Genomic DNA, 22,696 nt, shown 5'->3' on the forward strand with positions numbered 1-22,696 from the left:
ATACGACGGTTTCTTTAATTTGCAGCATACAAAATAAAGAACGAATGACAGGCCTCCAAAAAAACAAAGAACAAAAGCAACTGGTTAAGATAAGGCCTCACCCCAGTCAGCCAGCCCCCTAACCGCTACCTTCAGGCTCTGACATTAACAGTCAATCATCCGCAAAAATGGAAGACTGACTTTATAAGTTTAAGATGCAATAAAATTCCCAAGATATGCTTGTTCTGACACAGTGAAGGTGACAGAGGATTTTAAAATAAAGGACCAGAAGAAGAGACTTGAAAAAGAGAAACACACAAAGTTTTGATTCCCATAAGTCAGTTAAACACTGTATGAGGAAGTCGGGAGTGGCAGAGAAGTATGTAAGAGTGGCACAGGATATGTACGAGGGAAGGGTGACAGTGGTGAGGTCTGTGGTAGGAGTGACAGAGGTGGGATTACACCAGGGATCAACTCTGAGCCCTTTCTTAATTATAATGGTGATGGACAGGCTGACAGATGAGATTAGACAGGAGTCCCCGTGGACTGTGATGTCCGCTGATGACAACACTGTGATCTGTAGCGATAGTAGGGAGCAGGTGGAGGAGACCCTAGAGAGGTGGAGATATGAAAGGAGAGGAATGAAGGTCAGTAGGACTACCAAGACAGAATACATGTGTGTGAATGAGAGGGAGGTCAGTGGAATGGTGAGGATGAGGGGAGTTGAGTTGGCGAAGGTGGAGGAGTTTAAATACTTGGGATCAACAGTGCAGAATAACGGGGAGTGTGGAAGAGAAGTGAAGAAGAGAGTGCAGGCAGGGTGGAGTGGCTGGAGAAGAGTGACAGGAGTGATTTGTGACAGACAGGTATCAGCAAGAGTGAAAGGGAAGGTCTACAGGGCGGTAGTGAGACCAGCTATGTTATATGGGTTAGAGATGGTGGCACAGGAGACAGAGCTGGAGATGCTAAGATTTGCATTGAGTGTGACGAGGATGGACAGGATTAGAAATGAGGACGTTAGAGGGTCAGCTCAAGTTGGACAGTTGGGAGACAAAGTCAGAGAGGCGAAATTGCGTTGGTTTGGACATGTGCAGAGGAGAGATGCTGAGTATATTGGGAGAAGAATGCTAAGGATAGGGCTGCCAGGGAAGAGGAAAAGAGGAAGGCCTAAGAGAAGGTTTATGGATGTGGTGAGAGAGGACATGCAGGTGACGGGTGTGACAGAACAAGATGATGAGGACAGAAAGATATGGAAGAAGATGATTTGCTCTGGCGACCCCTAACGAGAGCAGCCGAAAGAAGAAGAAGAAGTCAGTTAAACACTAATCAAGATGAGTGAGGTCATCAGTGGATTCCCGTAGGGGTCTCTCGTTGGACTGTTACTTTTATTGACAGATTTGTATTTGTCCCCACAGGGAAATTTAACTTTTTAAGAAGCTACTTAAAAAAATACATAAATAGGTATATAAATAAATATGTGCACACTTTGACCTGAACACACCAGAATGACTACAAAAGTAAGAAAAGTTCTGACTTGGCAGTCCCAGCCCCAGTTGAGGTGCTGTACAGGCATATTGCTGTTGCTATAAAGGACCCCCGGTTGCGTTTCTTGACACACTTCTGTCCCTGATGCGTCGGCTGAAAGTCCTCAGTGTCATTGGGTCGGAGAGAGGATGTGCAGCGTTGTTGATAATGACACTCACTTTTATTTTAGTTCTCTCATTTGCTACGACCTCCCATCACTGATTCTGCCCCTCTATGTAGCTCCTTGACTCGGCGGTGCTCTCTTGAAGTGATGTTATCAGCCCAGCACACCACACTGGCCATCACAGAGTTATTGTTTCTCAGTCATGGTATATATTAATTTTCCATATAAAATTTGTTTTTAACGAAGCAAATCTAAAAACAAAGACCTAACCCATCCTAGCATTAAAATTCAAGTCAGAGGAGCAGGCGTTCAAATATTAATAAAACTTTTTTCGTAGGAGACTGAGCGATATCCTTCACGTCATTTTTATTTTTTGTATTTGATTTGATTTGTCTTTTTGCATGACTTTTTAGGGGTCACAGTGCAGAGTCAGCCATTTTACAGCCATTACCCCTGGAGTGATTTTCGGGTTGTGAACCTTGGCTCAAAGGCCCAACGGAGTAGGATCCCTTCTGGCAGAAACTCTGTGATGGCTAGTGCGATCTTCTCTGTTGTAGTGTGCTGGGCTGGTAGCGTCAATTCAAGAGAGACCCCTCGAATCAATGAGCTGAATTAAAGGGCAGGCTCAGTTATGGGACACACGCTGTGCCCCCCTGGAGGTCATGGAAGAAGAGAATGTAGTCAAAACTGAATGTCACTATGAACAACACTGCACATCCTCTGTGTGACACGCCAACAATGAGGACTTTCAGTCAACTAATTATTCAGCACAAGTGTGTCAAGAAACGCAACTGGAGGGTCCTTTATACCAACAGCAATACTTCTGTACAGTTGTGGCCAAAAGTTTTGAGAATGACACAAATATGTATTTTCACAAAGTGTGCTGCATCTGTTTTTATGAGGGCAATTTGCATCTACTCCAGAATGTTCTGTAGGGATCAGATGAACTGTAATTGATTGCAAAGTCCCTCTTTGCCATGAAAATGAAGTTCATCCCAAAAAACTACTGCATGTCAGCCCTGCCACAAAAGGACCTGCCGACGTTATATCAATGATCCTCTCGTTCACACAGGTGAGAGTGTCGACAAGGACAAGGCCGGAGGTCACTCTGTCATGCTGATTGAGTTACAATAGAGAAACGAAGAAGGTGTCGGGGCACCCAAGAAAGTCCAGGAAGTGCCAGGAACGTCTCCTAAAGTTGATTTATCAATGGGCACTGCCAATGCAGAGCTTGCTCAGGAATGGCAGTAGGCAGGTGTGAGTGAGGCACAAGACTTTTGGAGGATGACCAAAAGTGGCAGCAAAGAAGATAAGAAAAACATCAGGGGCAGACTGATATTCTGGGATTGGACTGCCGAGGACTTCTTTGAGGAATCCCCTTTCCGATTGTTTGGAGCATCCGGGAAAAAAAGCAAAGGTGAGCGGCGCTACCATCAGTCCTGTTTGATGCCAACAGTAAAGAATACTGAGACCATTCATGTCAGCCAAGGCAGTGGGCTCACTAACAATTTGGCCTAAGAACACAGCCATGAATAAAGAATGGGATCAAAACATCAACCGAGAGCGACTTCTCCCAACCATCCAACAACAGTTTGGTGACCAACATGATGGAGCACTGGGCCGTAGCGCAAAAGGGAGAACTAAGTGGCTCAGGGAACAAAACATCGAAATTTGGGGTCCATGGCCAGGAAACAGGGGTGGCACGGTGGCACAGTGGGTAGCGCTGCTGCCTCACAAGTTAGGAGACTTGGGTTCGATTCCCGGGTTCTCCCAGCATGGAGTTTGCATGTTCTCTCCGTGTCTGCGTGAGTTTCCTCCCACAATCCAAAGACATGCAGGTTAGGTGCATTGGCGATTCTAAATTGTCCTTAGTGTGTGAGTGTGTGCGCCCTGTGTTAGGCTGGTGCCCTGCCCGGGGTTTGTTTCCTGCCTTGTGCCCTGTGTTGGCTGGGATTGACTCCAGCAGACCCCCCGTGACCCTGTAGTTAGGATATAGCGGGTTGAGGATGGATAGATGGATGGCCGGCCAGGAAACTCCCCAGACCTTAATCCCATTGAGAACTTGTGGTCAATTCTCAGGAGGCAGGTGGACAAACAAAAACCCAACAATTCTGATGATGCAAGAATGGGTGGCCATCAGTCAGGATTTGGCCCAGAAGTTGTCAGACAGCATGCCAGGGTCAATTGCAGAGGTCTTGAAAAAGGAAGGGCCAACACTGCAAATATGGTCTCTGCACATAAACCTCATGTCATTGTCGATAAAAGCCTTTGTAACTTCTTGTGATTCTACTTCAGTGTACCAGAGCAACATCTGACAGGAAGATCTAAAAACACTGAAGCAGCAGACTTTGTGAAAACCAACATTTGGGTCATCCTCAGAATCTCTGGCCACGACTATACACTCGTGAGAGTGTGTGTGTGTATATTTATTTAATTATCTTATTATATTTAATGCATCAACCAATTTATGTATTTAGCTATTTAAACAGCTTCTGAAAAAAAAAGTTGTATTTAACAAGGATCAGGTTTTTATGTCATTTGCTTCTCTAGCTTTAGTAGTTAATGGAAAAATCTTATTGTGTCTTTTCCAGTTTATCCCCCTTGTCCAGAGACATGCTGGTTAGGTGAACTGATGAGGCTAAATTGGCCCGTGTGTGTGTGTGTGTGTGTGTGTGTGTGTGTGTGTGTGTGTCCACCCTGTGATGGCCTTGTGCCTTCTGCTAGCTGGGATAGGCCACACCAAAAAGTGTGACCCTGGTCTGCATTAAGTGGGTTAGAAATTGAAATGACACGCCACGGTTTAAGTCATATCGTCTTCTATAATACGCTATCGTGGCTGTCTGTTTGTCTGTCCAGGATTTTAAATCACCTGCATCTCGATTCACCTACTGACCTGAAATTTGGTACACATACACTACGTGACGTCTACTGTCCGCTTTCGGGGTGATGATTGACCTCCAAGGTCAAAGGTCAAAGCAGGAAGGCAAAGGTCAAAAATCAAATAACCTGTAGCCTGAAATTTGGTAGACATGCACTACGCTGAAACTCTGCACCACAGCTTTAAATTAAAAGCAAGGAGTTTTGGAAGTATTCCTTTTTTTATTTCATTGCAGAACGAACTCTTGGCAGTGGGCGGCCGCCGTTCTCATTCCCTACCACCTTCGCCATCACTTCCTCTACCTCTTCATATCTTAAATTATTCTTGAGGAAGATTGAACACTTGAGTGCCAGCTTAAGTGAAAAATTAAGGAAAACGTACTAATGTCAACACAAACAGGGATCAGGTTTAACGAGAAAAGATGCCGACGGAAGAAGAGAAGAAGCGGGCCGCAAGGGTGAAGAAAAGAAGAGCTGCTCAGGAAACGGCAAGTGCATCAACCTCTGAGTAAACGAATGGCAAACGCACAGAGAAAGAGGAGGAAAACTAGGAATTCCCAAGTCAAGTGGATTCACGCCGTTCCTGGTACAGTGGAACCGCTAGTCATGAACGTCTCTGAACATGTACAAATCGGGTTACGACCAAAAAGTTTGCCCAACTTTTGCATCTGTTCACGGCCACACACTCAGGTGACAAACAAGCCAATTTCCCTTCCGGTTCGTACGCGTCGATGATTTCCGCACGTGTTCAGTCTCTCCCTGTGCAGAGAGAGAGAGAGAGACGGCTGGCCGCGTAAGGCCAAGAAGGCAGTTAAAGAATACACCGAGACTGTTTTTAAAGAGACTGCTTCCAGCATTGTTTTAACCTCGTTGTACTTAATGAAGAATTTTTTCTATTGGATTTTAACCTCCACTTCTGTTTACAGCAATCGGTTCGTAGCGTGCATTATTGCAATGTTACTTTTTTTTGGTGGTTTATTAAATTACGGATTTTTCAAATGTTCATGTTTTTCCCTGTGCTTAAAACTCATTAAAAAAAGTGTTTACAGCGAGCGGTTTGTAAGGCTGTAGCGTGAATTCTTGCAATGTTCCTTTTCTCTGTTCAAGGTTTTCTCAGTGTTATTCAACGTTTTTACATTTAGTTTACGATTATGCTGTACATTCTATGGTATAATTAACTATATTCGTGCTTAAAAATCTTTAAAAAATGATTTACATACAGTTTGTACGGTCTGGAACAGATTAATTGTATTTACATACAGTCCTATGGGGGAAATTACTTTGGGTCACGACGAAATCAGGTTGCAACCAGAGTTTTGGAAAGAATTACCATCGTGACCCGAGGTTCCACTGTATATATGTTCGGCCAGTTCCCGATTTGGCGGACCATTTCGCATTTTGGCCGAGAGGTGTGGCCAAAGTCCGATTTACTAGAAATGACTGGCGTATATGCTACTTTGGCCGGCCATTTCGTGAAGTGGCGAGAACTCCCTGGCCAAAATTCGATGCGTTGATGTAAGACTGTCCTGCTCAAGGTGCAAAGATGCTTAAAAACTTTCAGATGCAGATTCGGAAGCGATTCTGCACGAGAAACTGCTCATGGCGGGTCCTGTTCAGAAAGCGGACGCCACTTGAGACGGCCTTCCCCTCGCCCAAACACTAACCTTAAGGTCAATAAAATGGGTCCCTGATGTTGTCACTATTTTAGGGCTAAAATGATAACAGAAATGTGAAATCTACTTATATACCTACTGTAATCCTAATTATTGTGAAACAACCAAATGGTGTCCGCTTTCTGAACAAGAGCCTCCAAGGCTACACTCGATGCAATTGCACTACTAAGTGCGCAACAAATTGCTGCTCATGCTTTTTATCTTCTGACTTTGGTCGATCGCCCCATACCATTTCGCAAACTGGCTGGCCAAATCCCGAAATCGAGGAAAAGATCGGACATCGGCTGGTCAACTGACAGCGACACTGGCCATTTCCCGATTTCAGGTTTTGGCTGTAACATACACATAAGATTGAGAAATTTCAAAACTTTCTAGCACCACTGCATATACAATTAATTGTGAAGAAATAACTTTTGACTTGAAAAATGCTTGTCCTTATGGCAGTGAGAAGCAGAATTATTAAGCGCCAAGTTTTGGAGTGGATTATCTCGTCTTCTAATTAGACGTGGCCTCCTCCCGGGGCTGTGTTCGATACTCCTGAAGTACAACACTGAACAAATAAAACACATTACAAATCTAAAATGTGCACAGCAACGGCACATTTGAACTTTAAAATGCCATCTCTCTGAACGTTCATTGCTTTTTTTGTTGGCTGCTACCTTAGAGATACTGCTCCATATCTGCCTCTTGAGAGAAGAGTATTTTGTAGGTCTCTTTCCTGGGCTCAGAATAAAATAAGTACTGCAAGTTATTCCCGTGTCAATAGTAGAAGTAAACGGCCTGCATTAGGGGAGAAAAAGAGAGAAAAGCCAGGGTTATAACATCAGTCATCTAATGCTGCTTGTCCAAGAAAAGGTCAAAGAGCTGCAAATGTGCAGTCACCGATCATTACATTATACACCAGTGTTTCCCAACCTCGGTCCTGGGGGGCACACTGTGGCTGCAGGTTTTTGTTCCAACAACTGACAGCACTGATCGCATTTAATTAGCTGGGATTATTTTGCTTTCATTCTACATTCAGAAAAGCACAGTAGCGTGATTTTCACATTTATAAGACACTAGCAATCTATAACCGGTGAATTTCCCAAATGAAAGAAACAGAACATAGAAATGGAAGAAACAATTTTCTGATTGACATTTTATTGCAAGTTCCTCCACTCTGGATTCTGTCTGCTGTGGCGTTTCGGACGCCCTTGAAATAGACTTTCTTATGGCATCTGAAGTGGACCTTCCAATTCTACGTCTTTTTTTTGGTGTTATGGGTATATTGGTGAAAAGCAGGACAATTATAATGTGTTACACAGTATTACGTACGGAATAGGCAGCACAGTGAGATGAATTTACGTTATTTACAATATGTCAGAAAGTGAACAAATAGCACCAGTTAACACTGAAATTGTACTGGGAGTCAGAAAGCGAGCAAATAGCAGCACAGATACGGAAAGCCAGTGACAAAGAGTAGCAGTGAAACCGTAATGGGAAAAATGGCGGGTAGGGGTGCTCTGTTTGTAAGGAGCGACTGTGTTGAACCGTGATGCCATCTAGCGGACGTTGGCGATGGTAACTACAGAGAGAAGTGACATACAACCGGTGCTGCGTGTGGGGAAAATGGCAGGGGAAGGATGCCGTCTTTTTAAGGCGAGTCTCTGTTCAAACGTGCTGCCATATAACGGAGGTGGGTGAATGAAATACAGCACTATCAGTGCGTGTGGGAGTGTGACCCGCGGAAACGCAGGTGTGTCAGCCGGTCACGCTTACTGGGTCATTCACGTTTTACATCCATACGGCAGTTACCCTTCACCCAATCAAAGCGGTCGGCCTTCTCATACTTGGACACTTCCGCCATCTCTTGGCAATTTAAAGAAACATGGGTAAAGGGCGACGCACAGGGACCAAACGTGCCGCCGTGAACGTCTGTTGCAACGTGCGGCCATCTTGTCGGTGATAAGTACAGGGACATGTGCCGAACGCTGTGTTGGTGAAAAGGTGCCCCTGCCCTTCAGCATCAACATTTGTTCCAATCAAACATACCCCATGACCTCCTCCTGGTCACAAAGGAGCCCCATCTCCAGTTTGGTGGCGATTGGATGCCCGGTACAGATTTGTATGGCGGACAAACAAACAAACATACATACATAGACTCTACTTTATATATTATATATTAGATTTAGAAATAGTTCTGCTTTTGCTAGAGATTTAACAGGATCATCTCCAGACAGAGGAGCAGCTTCAGCCACAGACTGCTGTCACCGTCCTGCTGCACTGACAGACTGAGGAGACCCCACACTATGCGACTCTTCAGTTCCACCCGGGTGGGTAAACGTTAACATTATACAAAGTTATTGTCTGTTAAACCTGCATTGTTATCACTAATTTAATTCTTTCAGGGCTGATGTTGCCTTTTTTGTTAAACTTCAGGGGTAGAGGACGGTAATCAGCAGTAAACCGCAACAAAACTCACCCTTACGCTTTAGTTTGACTCTCTTTGCTAGAAGAAAAGTTACATAGCGTTGTTGATTTTACCTCAGTTCCCTACGCATACACCCCTAAAATGGCATCGACATCTGGCGAGAGATTAGCACAAACACACAAAGCAAAATACTCCATGGACGTTTTACGTAATTTCGTTGAATAGGACTCTGACTTGTCAGACTCTGAGTTTGATGCAAGTGATCTGGAGGCGGAGATCAAAAACGACAGTGAGGTAGCGGCATCATCTGATTGGCCCCCAGCTGATCGTGGTGTTGAACACTTTCGTGTAGCTGATGCACCTAAAGCAGTGTTTTCCTGGGAAGACCACCACTTAGGATGTCAAGAGGTACAAACCAGATTGCATTGCACTGTGACCTGCTCTGCCGCCCACCTGCTGTGCGAAGGCAGCCAGCCCGCCCACCGCACATTCCTGCTGACTGTCGAGGTGCCCCCACGCAGCCACTGCTGCCAAACATGCCCAACAGCAGCCACAGCACATTGCAACAGACATTTTATGTTGATTTATACGTGAAGCCATTGTTTTGTGTGCTTTTTTGGAAAAAATATTCAGCCCTCAAAGAGTTAAAATTGTCTTTATCAGTATGCTGCTACGGCAGTATGTGAATTTCCCCTTGGGATTAATAAAGTATCTATATCTATTTAAATGTTTAATTCTCTTTAGTTGATTTAATTCTATTTTGCCCTTTCTCCGTATCTTATTAATGGCAATTAAAAACGAGCAGAGCAGACATGCTGGCAACCGACACTGAATCATGAAAGGCTGCAACTACTGTAGCACCAGGCCCACTAATTAGTAAATAATGGAAAAATAAAACAATTAAAACACCTGGAAAAGCAGAATGAAAATCAAGATGAACATATTGTCAAAAAGAAAAACAGACACATCATTCCCATATAACTTGCTTGGTACATTTTAATATATTTTACCAAACTTAGTTTTCTAATTTCCATATTGTTCCCAAAATACAGAACTTGGGAAATGACACATCACTCAATTAGCCCAGGAGTCCAATTAAAAAACAGAAGTTGGTTGGAACAAAAACCTGCAGCCACAGGACCGAGGGTGGGAAACACTGCATTAGAGTAATTGTTTTAATCTCGATTTCTTTAGAACAATGTAAGAAAGAAAGAAAGAAAAAAAAAACATTGTAAGCAATATAATGACTGCAATACCACTTAAGAGCTTCGACTCAAAATGTTTTCCAGTGGATCACCTCCTGATGAGGTACTAATAAACTTAAGTTTATTACAAAGAAAATCACCCGACAAATCCCGGACCATCGAGAAGTGTGCGAACTGATGACATGAAGAATTGTCTTCGCGCCAAACTGGAATCGTCCCCGCATAAACCAAAGTCATCCAGACGATCTGGCTCTGCATTATTAGACCTGGACCACCCTGCAGTTACCCCCTGGTTACCAATCTGGCACCCAATAGTCTGCCCAGTGTGGTCTCATTGTCGCAGTGTGCTGAATGGGTGCTGGCAAGCGAATACACGTCAGATGAGGAATAAAAGGAGGCCAAAAACTTGCACTTTGATCAAAACACAATGTCTGTAATAGGGGCCCCCAGCTCTGCTCCTGGTGGGCACTCAGGGGCTTGCAGGTTTTCATTCTAACCCTTTTCTTAATTAGCAACTTGTTTTTGCTGCTAATTAACTCCTCAAGATTTTATTATTTTTTCTCCAGCCGTCTGGAGTTTTTTTGTTTTTTCTGTCCCCCCTGGCCATTGAACCTTACTCTTATTCGATGTTAATGTTGATTTATTTTGTTTTATAATTGTGTCTTTCATTTTTCTATTCTTTAATATGTAAAGCACTTTGAGCTACTGTTTGTATGAAAATGTGCTATAGAAATAAATGTTGTTGTTGTTGTTCAAGATGATCCGCTGTGGCAACCCCTAATGGGAGCAGCCGAAAGGAGACGAAGAAAAACTCCTTTAGAAATTAATTTTATTTGACTTGCTCTTCAGAGACTCGGACCCTTCAATTGTTTCTTTTTCACAAATTAGCTGCCAAACAATACTGAGATAAAAAAATGAGTCAAAACACAACCGGCAAAACTGCGATCATCATACAATATCTAAAAAGAAAGAAAGATGAGGGTCTCAGGAATGTTGATCTGCTCAGATCCCCAAAATATTTTAACAAGAGCTCCTAGAGAAGAGAAAATCCACAATTTTGGACATGTCTGCTATTGGACAACGAGAGCAGCAACAAGGCATGGAAGTAAAGAACGGGTTTAAAGAACGACGAGACACGGTGCCTCATTAAGCAACTGGTTGGAGTTTGAGGCCCTGACTTAGTTGGTCTTCTGTTGGCTCCCTCACTTCACGTTTCATTTCTTTTTGGGTGCCGTTTAAAGAAAGAAATGAAGCAATTCAGAGGAACAAATCTTAAAAAAAACAAGTCAAATAAAATGAATTCAAAAGAAGTTAATCAGCAGCAAACACAGGTCTCTAAGAAAAGGGTTAGAATGAAAACCTGCAGACACGGTGGTGCAGTGGTAGCTTCCCGAGTTCTCCCCGTGTCTGCGTGGGTTTCCTCCCACAGTCCAAAGACATGCAGGTTAGGTGCATTGGTGATCCTAAATTGTCCCGTGTGTGTGTGTGTGTGTGTGCCCTGCGGTGGGCTGGCACCCTGCCAACGATTTGTTCCTGCCCTGCTCCCTGTGCTGGCAGGGATTGGCTCCAGCAGACCCACCTGTGACCCTGTGTTAGGATACAGCGGGTTGGACAAAGACTGACTGAGGCCCTCCAGGACCGAAGTTTGAGAACTCCTGGTCTTTCAGCTTGTATGTATTATAAAACACACACATTTTTCAAATGAAAAACAAATTCACAAAAATAAGAAATAAGGGGGAAAAAAAAGTATTCATTCCTTGACAGCAGCAGCAGGACTTTAAATTTTGCTTTAAACAAAACAGTAAAGAGAACACTCAAGAGGTCTACTACAGCAGCTCAGTTAAGAGTGTCCATTAAGTTCTTGGTCACTAAAGCGCTCCTTTGCCCCGTTACTCGGTGTGGTGGACTCTAAAGAGTCCTGATGGTTGCAAACGTCTTCCGTTTCTCAATACTTGAGGCCACTGTGCTTTAGAAACGGTTTGATCCCATTGCCCTGATCCGTGTGCTTTACCAATAATTTGATCGTGGAGGTCTACACCGAGAGTTCCCCTTGGACTTCGTGGCTTGGTTTTTGCCCAGACACGCAGTATGAATTGTGAGACCACCGGTACACGTGTGCCTTTCTAAATGCCGTCCAGTCATTTCAGTGAGCCATAGGTGGACTCCGGTCAAGTTCTAGAAACATCTCATGAAGAAAACAGGATGGGCCCGAGCAAAGGGTTGAAGAGATTTCAGTTTTTGATTTTGACTGAACTTGCAAACCTGTCAATTTCCCATTGTGGGTTACAGAATATAGTCTGATAATAATAATACATTTTATTTATATAGTGTCTTTCCCATGATGGACCAAAAGGGCACCTTTACAATTAAATCCACAACACAAACTATGCAGAATGCACACACTCAATGCACTGTGTGTCACGATTTTGTTTTGTAGCATTTCTCTCTGGCCATTAAAAATCACTAAGACCGCTTCATGGATTTTGAAGGTCAATGAAGCTCGTTGGTCACATCTGGTTTGGTGTTTACTGTGCAATATTATTAAATGCCCCCCCAGTGATACTTAGTTTTTCTTATAGGTGCCACCAGTTTGAACAATTTTGTTAAAGGTCTGCAATGCCATTTCTATGCCTGGTCCAGCAGAGGTTTGCGATCCGAGACTTTACCGGTTCAGATCTATAAAGGTCAGCGTCACGCACTTCTTGGTTGGCCACAGTCGATTCTCCCACAGTCCTTTACTTGCGCATTTGTGTTTTTCTGTCAATCGCTGGTTTTTTACTGTGCTTACCAATTTGCCTTTAATTAAATGTTACTTTTTGCAATTTTTTCGATATCTCACACCGTTTTCCCCCTAATTAGTTCTCATTTCATGTTCCGAGACGGTCGCCCGATCATTCGTCGTTTTTTTTTTTGTTTTACTGACATCTCCGGATTCCATCGCCAGATAAAAGCTGCTGCCACCCTGTGCCGTCACAACTTACCAAACTTGGGCAAAGAGCAAATCGAAACAGCTGGCACTTCCAATTTGAGTGAGTGATGGCGGAAATGGGCACTTTTATTGAACAAGGAGATCTAAGAGGATCAGTGTGAGGCAAAGTGATTTAATTTTAGAGGTGTGGGGGTGAGAAAGAACACCAATCATAATTCTGTCTCTGATCAATCCGTTGGACCCCTCATTAAATATAATTGTTGGAACCCGAAATATTCCCTCCACGCCTAGAGAGGGCCTTCACTTCAGGTACCCGACTGCCGCTGCCAATCTGCTTGGTTTTGTATCTATAGTTTGGTTTGGCACACTTTTGTCAAACGTTAAGTGAAGTTCTGGTTTGGATTATAGAGGAAAGAAACATGAAAACACAGAAACAAAATGACAACAACATAGAAATCACAACAAAACCACATATCAATGGTGAAAAACCACATCAACCATTTGAACAATTTTAAAATAAAACACTTCTTTCCAGTCAAAAACCATTATTTTGGAAAATTGAATTTTATTAGATAGTTAAACATCATACTGAAAGTTTTACATTCTTTCTATGTACAGTAAAGAAAGTGGAGAGATGGACAGAAAGAGAAAGAGGAGAGCATCCCTTCTGGAAAATATTGATTCAAACCGACATCGCACAGCAAAGTCAGCCACCTTTTTGATAATGAAAAATAAATAACATTTTTCACATTTCAAAATGCAACTCGGAGCAATTCACACTCGTAAATTCTGGACACCCATAGATAGGTCTGCTTATCTATTTTGAGACAGTGGATATTCCAGTGCAGTCATTTGGAGTCAGGAGAAGTCACAGCCAACTTCCAAGATGGCCGCCTGCGTTTCCCCTCACCACACCTTACAGTTTACCCAACCATTCAGGTGAAGGAAGCCAAACGATAAAAGGAAGGCCAAACCTCAGTGCCTTGGGGACCCACATGCCCAGAAGACGAGGCTCACTATAATGTGTGTCACTAGACGTCTGTCCCTTTATTTAACCACAAGGAGCTGGGTGACTGCGGACTGTATGACAAATATAAATTAGGGTTACACGTATGAATAAAAGGAAAACATTCAGGACACAGACAAAGCCAAAAGAACACACAGTTCAGAGTTCTGGACCAAGTAGGGAAAAAAAATTATCAAAACTTATAAATAGCAGAGCATCCAACGCTCTCGTTTAAAGTAACCAGGAAATGACAAAGAGCTCAGTGCTTATTAAATAACTCGTACCTTGGAGTGGAACAGTTATGGTCAACATCACCTGAACATCAAGGATAACAATTTAGAAAACTGGGGTATCATTAAAAACTCATAAGAAGGTGCAATGAGCAGCCCCTTTAGTCCAACATTAATGGCAGCAGAAACAAATAAAGGGAGGAGGAAAAAAAAAAAAAGAGACAATTGTGACAGATGTGTGACCTTTTTTTTTTTTTTTTTTTTAAGGTTAATATGAAAGCAAGCAGTGCAAATGGCGTAATTGTCTCTTGTTGTCTGCAATGCAGTGAACCAGAGTTTACACATATTGAGAACCTCCAAGAAAATTTACACTGTTAGGAGGGCATCAGGGGGGCATAAGAAAGAAATGGTATGGAACTGAACCAACTGTGCCAGTCTGTCACATGGCTACAGGAAGAGGAGTCTGGGCAGCAATTATGGAATGAAAATTCACCAGTGAGTGTATATATATATATATATATATATATATATATATATATATATATATAAATAAATATATATAGGATATAGTCTTTATCATGGTGTGTGAGTGAAATAAATTATATATATATATATATATATACACACACAGGAAAAAAATATATGTATGTATATACTTACATAAATTTGTACATACACAAAAATATGCAAAATACAAATTTTATATAGGTATACACACACACGGATAAACAGTACATACACAGATATACAGAAACACATGCAGTTCATATGCATAAATGCAGATGTGGATAAATATATACTGTAGAGATATGCATATGAATGAGAAATTTTATAACGTGTTTATACTACAGTATAAATGTACAACTATATGTATTAACAAATGTATATAAATGCTATAGATATTTTGTGTGTGTGGTGTGTATATACATATATATACACATATATATATACATATATATACACACACATATATACATATATATATATATATATATATATATATATATATATATATATATATATATGTGTACATATATATGTATATACCACACAGAGCTATATAAATGCTATATATTTTACAAAATATAAAATATATATTTATGCATACACAAACATACATGTATGAATATATGCAATAGATCTAATAATAATCTATAAGATCTAATAATCTATAGAAATGCTATACATTATTAATATATATATATATATATATATATATATATATATATATATATATATATACACACATACACACACACACGTTTTTATAAACAGACTATTCCAAAACGCCGCCTAAAAGGGTTGCCAATTTAAGTTTGTTCCTGAAGAAGAAATGAATATTTCACATAAACTGTAGAAAATTTAGTATCTGAAGGGAAGGAAAATTTAAAAATGTCTAAATGCACAACAGAACCCCAAGACAAGTGAACCATTTCAAGAGAACGTCTGCACGTTTAGTCAATGTACGTATCCAGGAATGCCAAGTTTACCAGTGGGGCACTGCGGTATGTTAGAAGGATGTGTGATAAATCCATCCATGGCGCGCTCCGCATCCCCCCACACAATATATAAACCTCCATTTTCAAAGATGAGCAGATCATAAGGTATGCTTGTACAAGCTCATATCACACAACTGAATCAGTTTAAATGAATAAAACAATAAACATGTAATAGTTAGTAAGCAGATTAACAGAATGAACTGGAAATCCCAACTTTGTCTTTGCCTTTATGGTACATTTTACACATTTTTGCCTCAAGGTGTCAACAGGGGGCCTTTCTGCACTCATATGTATGTGACACACAAGCACATTTATGAGCACCTGAGTGTATCATCACACACATTTTACACAACCTCGAGACCCTCAATGGCGGGTGTGTACTTTGTAAGAAGACAGAATTTTAGGGTCTATCACCCAGTGCTTTTTGTGGCTGATATGCATCTGCTTCACGAGAGAAGCAAGTCCATTCAGTTGTCCCACCATCCCCATCAGGGTATTTGATGGGCTCAGCTTGCACGGCACATCCCAGATCTTCAATGGACTCTTTTTCTCTGTATAATATAAGAATAGTGCAAAGAGCTCAAGGTAAACCACGACAAAGAGATTGTTTCCTGGTTTTCTGCAAATAGTAGCATAAAAAAACATTTATAAGTGCAAATTTCATTTTTTTTTTCTTTTCAAAATCGGCCTCAGTGCAGTAAAACAAGAAAATAATGGGATCATCTCAAAGCATCCTGGGCCATCAGTGAAAAGTTGACAGAATGTGCTATTCGTGTCCCACCCTGCAATTTCTGTTACCAAATTAAACCAAACCCCGTGACGGAGTCACACGGGGACCGTCACCTAGAGAGCCCAAAAACCACAGCCCACCGTGGAAGGCAGCCCGAGGTTTCCGTATAACACAGAGAACAAAACAGAGGAAGGTGGTGTGCACCGCCTGCAGTACATCAAGAATGACCATCCTGGTCTGTGAAGTAGGATGAAGCATAACGAAAAACATAAAAAAAAAAATCAAAAAATCAATAAATAAAACATGAATCCTACAAACACAGAACACAAATGTTTCAATTGATCCCTCAAGACCCCCTAACCTTCCACTCAGACCCCCAAAAGAACCCAAGGCAGAGAGACAGAATTTGGATTTCAGCCATGACAATGTTTCTGGACAGGGGGGGGGGGGGTCGATCTTTTAATCACATTATTTTAAACACAACTGGGCTATTTCTCCTCTTTTTTTTGTTTATTACAAGAATTTACAAGTCAACTAATGAGGCAGAAATCTACAAACGTAAAGACACAGATATGCAAAGTCCACGTCATCGTTCCTCCATAACCCGAAGTATAAAGTGATGTACAAAAAGCTTGAAAAATAAATTAGTTTTTTTGTTGACTATACTTACATCCTAGCTGGCTCATCTTTCTCTTTCAATCTCTCCCTTTGGTCGACATCGGAATCGAGGAAACTCTCATCTAAATCTTCCTCCCCTGCCTTCCCTGCTGGACTGCGCTCACTGTCTCGTTCCTCGCTGCCTAACTTACGGAGCTCGACATCGCAGACGTTTTCCCTGCCGTCATCCGCTTGTCCCTGGCTAGCTTGATGACAGCTTCCCTGGCTAACGGAAGCCGCGGGGTTGGACTGTCCATCGTTGGTCGCACATGGTGAGACACGGAACACGTCGCCAACGTTGATGCCGGGGTGTGTTGCATCCTGGGGACTTCCATTACCAGCGGTGGCCACCCAGTCTGTTGACTGGACATCATTACTGCTCATTTCTCCCCTTTCGCAGAGTGAGTTTTCTTGCTCCATCTCCGTCGAAGGAAGAACATTGATGTGGATTGTCTGGTTTGAGAGTGAAGGCTGGGACAGTTGGAAATCAGAGGGGTTTGCCGACCCGGCCCGCTCTAAACTACAGTAACTAGCAGAGTGTGGACCATCACCATGTGTCCGTGAGATCTGTGGAGTTTTCTCCAGGCTGTCTGGATGGAAGCTTTTCTTACAGCTCGGCGTGTATTGTTGTAGACCCCTCTCAGATTCAGGCATTTTATTAATGACGGTACTAACCAGAGGTCCCTTATCACATACCGAGTCACTGGTCGGTAGATCGGTAGCACAAATTTGGTTGGACTCGCTAATTTTTTGCCCTTGACCAGTCAATCGGCAAGTCTGGCTTTCTTTTGCTTTGACGTCTTTGCCATTATCTGCCTCGCTGTCCGGTTTGTCATTCTGCTTCTCCGAGTCCTTCGTTTCCCTCACGGAGGATTTCGCCTTTTCTGCCAGAAACTTCTGGATCTCCTGCTCAATGCTGTCATCACTGTCCACCGAGCTTTCATCGTCCGTCTGCTCCGGAACCAGAGCCGGACCCTGATTTCTGCCGGAGTCGGCGCTGGAAAGTGCAAACCTTTGGGACTGAGTAGAAGGAGGCGAAGCGTTGACGGTCTTCTCGGTTTTCTTTTGCTCAAGGGGACTCCTTTTAGGTTTTGCTTTGGGGGGTTGCTTGGCTGCTGCCTGGTCTTTTAAAATGCTGCTTTTTGGATTCTTCTGGTTGCCCCGAGGTGGAGGAGAGAGAGGAGATAGCTGATGGCTGCTTACTTGACTCTTTACCGGAAGTAGCTGGACCTCCGAAAACCGGACTCTCTTTTTAGCCTTTTGTTTTGAAACTTTGCTCTTTCTTTTCACCTTCTTTTTAGTTTTCAGCAGCTCCTTGATGGCAGCATCCAAGTCCTCATCGCTATCCAGGGAGCTGCTTTTATCGCTTTGGCAGACATCGTCAGACTTCCAAATGGGAAGTTTTGATTTGGGGCCTCTGAACGCCATGGCCTGCTTGAGCCCGCCCTGTGCAGTCCTTGCGCCCTCTTTAGGGCCTTGCTCAAACGTTTTCGATTTTGCCACATCTTCTTTGTCAAACCCATCGTGGTCCTCTTTAAAATTAAAAGGGGTGTTGACAACACAAGCAGGCAAGGACGTAGGCACCAAGTGAGGCTCTGGGTTAAGAGCGGTTTTTGGTTGACGGACTTTACAATTCGGACTTCTGGCCTCCTTTAGCTTTCTCTTAGATGTCAGAGACAGGCGCATGGGCTTTGGCCGGTTTTCCCCCACCATTTTCTTCTTTATGGGCAGGTTCTCCATACCATACTCAATTGCAGGCCCAAAGCTTGAAGCAACTGCTGCCAGAGAGTTCTGTTGGGCCTTCAGAGCTAGAAAATTACGAATCTCCTGTTCAATGCCATCTTCACTATCCCCCGAAGTGCTGTCCCCGTGGACTGAATTGGTAGGCATCACCTCTGAAGTTGGGGCAATAGGATTGGAACAGAAGTGGGACACGGTAACACTGGGGTCAACTGGGACGGGCAGCACCGCTTTGGAAATGTCTAAAATGGCTTCGGCACACATCAGTTCGGCTGATGTATTGGCTTTGAAGGGAATGTTCTGCATGGACCATAAACTCCCACTCGCCAAACTCACCGAGTTCACGGTCGTGTCTTGCTTATGACTATCACTGTAAGACAGATTCAGAGGCGAGGGATCTGGGTCAGGGCACAGGGCGGTCGTTGCGTCTGGAATACTTTTTAGAGGTTGAAATGACTCTTGACAAGACGGACGTGGGTCCTCAGGCTGACTGGGCTTGACGTAGGTCGGTCCGGACACATAGGAAGACTCCTCCCCTTTCTCTTTGTTCTTCTCCTGCTGGTACAGCAGTATAGCTTCTTCAATGCCATCATCACTACTAGAGTCTGTGGAGCTATCGTCGTCGTCACTGGCATTCTGGGTTTCTCTCTGCTGATCCTGAAAAGCACCAGTAAAGGTTTTTTTAATTCCATTGCCCGATGGTACACTTCTATTCAAGATTGACTTTTTTACGCACAACGGGCCAACATAGCCAGGTTTATCCGATTTCGCAGCAGGCCTTGGCACTGCCGGCGTTGGCTGAATCGGCGTCATTTGCTTCACGTAATTAATCGCCGCAGGAAGTCTAGGATCGTCCGTTTTTTTCTCCGCCGTTCTAGGAAGATGGAGTTTAGCTGCCACAAAATTCGGGCGCTGTCTTGCCCGTTTGCTGGGGGACGGTCTCTTTTTAAGTTTGGTCTTCGGGACACACTCTTCTTCTACTTTGCCCTTCTTTTCGGTCAGGAAACGCTTGATTTCTTCATGAATGCTCTGATCAAAAGAGTCATCGCTGCTTGTACTGGAAGAAGAGCACCAGGAGCGCTTGCCGGTATTCAGCTTGACGATCTTCAACTCGTTTGGCTCCACTTTAAATTTCCCGAGGTCAACGGAAAAGGCACTGTTTTCCAGTTTTTTCGGTTTCTTCATTTCCAGGCGGTTTCTACTGACGACTTTGTGTTTTAGAGTGGAGGGCCCTCCATAATCGTTTTTCTCCTTCAAGTATTCCTGGATGGCTTCTTCAATGTCTCTGTCCACCGAATCGTCACTGTCAGAATCTGGCGTCAGCGAGCCCACCCTCGTGGCCTCCGACTTGAAAGGTGGCTCCACATGGACGCCCTCCGCTGACCTCTTCTGGGCTGCGGCTTCTTTCCCGCCAGCCACTTCCACACAGTGGTGTGATCTGGCTTTGTTATGGTGCATGCTCTCTTCGTACTCATCACTCACGTCAAGAGAGGACTGAGTGCTCCTCAGGCTGTCGATGATCATTTGGACGTTTTCAGGGATTGATGTGTTACGAGTTGAAAGTTCGGGTTCGGAGTCTGTGAAGCACAATGGAAGGCTAAAGGTCGGTGGGGGCTCAAACGACCTCCATTTTGGCTGCAGTGTAGCTGCAAGGGGGACATTCTGTAGGAACATCCTCAAAGGCAGCAGTAGCAAAGCGTGACATGTGATCGCCACGCTCGTTTGGAATTACATCCTAAAAAAGAAACAGAAAGAAATTGGATGAGTTTTGGACTTTACATACAGAGAGCTTCAAAGTCATTACCTGGAACCAACATTAAAAAAGATAATAATCTATATATATAATTCACTAAGGCAAGACACCCATGGAAAGCACGCCGGAAGGGGCGTGGATTCACGAAGCCGGCGACAAGTGAGACATCTATGGCACACGCAGGAAGGAGCCACGCCCACCAACTCCAAGACCATTGGATACGGCGACAACTTCGCAGAGCCACGCCCACCAACTCGGACGCGACGACACAGAAAAACCGGCGTCATTTATATTCGTCTGTCGTAGAGGTCACATGCAGCCCCGACCCACATTGACCGTTAATAGAGGCATGTTTCTCGTGGAGGTGAATCGCCATATGCAGCGTGTGAAACGGTTTGCGAGGGGTATCCCATGGGATCCTTAAAACATTCCTTTACAACTGAGGTTAAAACACAATGAAGTGAGCAGTCTTTAAAAAACGAGTTTTCGGTTACGACGCACGACCGCGTGCACCGTAGCAAACTGTTTTACACGCTACATACAGCAATTCGCATCCGGGACAAACGTGCGTCTTCTTAGATGCTCCTGCACTTTGTACACACCCCCCTCCCATCTCGCTGCTACCGTGGTCGGGTGTCATGGTGGATTATATATAGAAAGGCAGCCAAAACCGCACAGAGCAATGAAAAATCTACGCGAGTCACGGGTGCATCTGGACTGTACAAAGACGACAACGACTCCAGTGACGAGTTGGTGGTGGGCACATGAGCGGGCAGTGCATACTGGACGAGAAATCAGCAGACTAGCATGACGGAGGGAGCGGAGTGGACATCGTTTTCTTCTCCTCCCGTTCCACCCTCCGCACCTGAGCGCCGCACGGACGATTGTGTGTTGGTTCGTTCCGTGCATTGTTACAATGTTGCTTTTCTTGCTGATTTATTACATTACTGATTTTTCAAATGTAAAATTTTCTCCCTGTGCTTAAAAATTATTAAAAAACCGGCCTGATTATGCGGCATATGGTACGCCGCGGGTTGGCTATATTAATATATAATTCACTAAGGCAAGACAACCATGGAAAGCACGCCGGAAGGGGCGTGGACTCACTGAGCCGCCGACAAGAAAGACACCTGTGGCGCACACAGAAGGAGCCACGCCCACCAACTCCTGGCACCTCCGAGCCACCTTGACTGTTCATAGAGGCATGTTTCTCGCGGAGGTGAATCGCCATATGCGGCATGTAAAACGGTTTGTGAGGGGTATCCCATGGGATCCTTAAAACATTCCTTTACAACTGAGGTTAAAACACAATGAAGTAAGCAGTCTTTAAAAAAAGAGTTTTCGGTTACGACGCACGACCGCGTGCACCGTAGCAAACTGTTTTACTGTGTTGGTTCGTTCCGTGCATTGTTAAAATATTGCGTTTCTTGCTGATTTATTACATTACCGATTTTTCAAATGTTAATTTTCTTCCTGTGCTTAAAAATCATTAAAAAAAAAACCGGCCTGATTATGCGGCGTATGGTACACCGCGGGTTGGCTAGTATGAATTAGTTTTCATAAGAAATGACATGACTTCATGAGGTAGACGCACATAACAAACAAGAAGAGTCACATCAGATATTTGAAATATTAAATTGTGTGCTTCAATTTCAATGTTTCAAGTCAAAATATTCTCGATTTTAATAGAAACTAGGGGGCTTTACCCCCTGCTCGCTTCGCTCGCCAACCCCCCAGCCTGCATATGCATCTCTGCTGCTCGCGTATGTGGATTTCACGTTCACCAAACAACAAATCTTTTCATTCTCTTTTCATTATAGAATTGAATTTTGATTCCGTGTTTGGAATTACACCGTGACAACGCAACATAACTGCCCGTGAGTGAATATCGTTTCTTCCTCTCTACACAGACTGTGTCTGACATTAGCTTTCACACAAATGAGAAATGGTTGAACCAGGTGCGTGGTTGTAAATGTTTCTCCCTTGGAGAATACCAGGGACGTGTGTACACTGCTTCTTACAGGAAAAGGCGATGGAAAAAGTGCACTTGAATAAAAGTGCACTTTTGTTATACTTTTACACCAATATATGTTCCTGTGTTTGAACGACACGGGCAGATGGGGAGTGTCTGATGATTGCATAGAGCGCCGAAGTTACTGGTCTTTACCATTCTGTCCTCTGCATGTCCTGGGGTGCAAAAGAAAAAGCATACAGCAACATGCGGGGACTGGCAGGAACACTCAATAAAACTGAATAAAAAGAAAAGCAAGTGACGGTGAGATACGAAGAAGGCAGCTTCGTCAGCGTTTGTGTGTCAGAACCCGGTGGGGTAGGGCGTTTTAGTATGCATCGTGGTACAC

General features: G+C 43.5%; 1 protein-coding gene across 3 annotated transcripts in view; it reads right to left on the bottom strand.

The window, feature by feature from the left end:
* Positions 1-22,696, bottom strand: part of ppp1r26 (protein phosphatase 1, regulatory subunit 26) — a 155,224-nt gene that overhangs the window by 114,053 nt on the left and 18,475 nt on the right. For all 3 annotated transcript variants that reach the window (XM_039762615.1, XM_039762616.1, XM_039762614.1), the window contains exons 2-3: positions 16,857-20,318; positions 6,837-6,957 (exon numbers count right to left, since the gene is read on the bottom strand). In XM_039762615.1, the coding sequence (XP_039618549.1) occupies positions 6,837-6,957; positions 16,857-20,257 (3,522 nt within the window). In that variant the 5' untranslated portion in view covers positions 20,258-20,318. The remainder of the gene's footprint in view (positions 1-6,836; positions 6,958-16,856; positions 20,319-22,696) is intronic.

The sequence above is a fragment of the Polypterus senegalus genome, chromosome 9 (genome assembly GCF_016835505.1).
Source record: "Polypterus senegalus isolate Bchr_013 chromosome 9, ASM1683550v1, whole genome shotgun sequence".
Taxonomy (NCBI): domain Eukaryota; kingdom Metazoa; phylum Chordata; class Cladistia; order Polypteriformes; family Polypteridae; genus Polypterus; species Polypterus senegalus.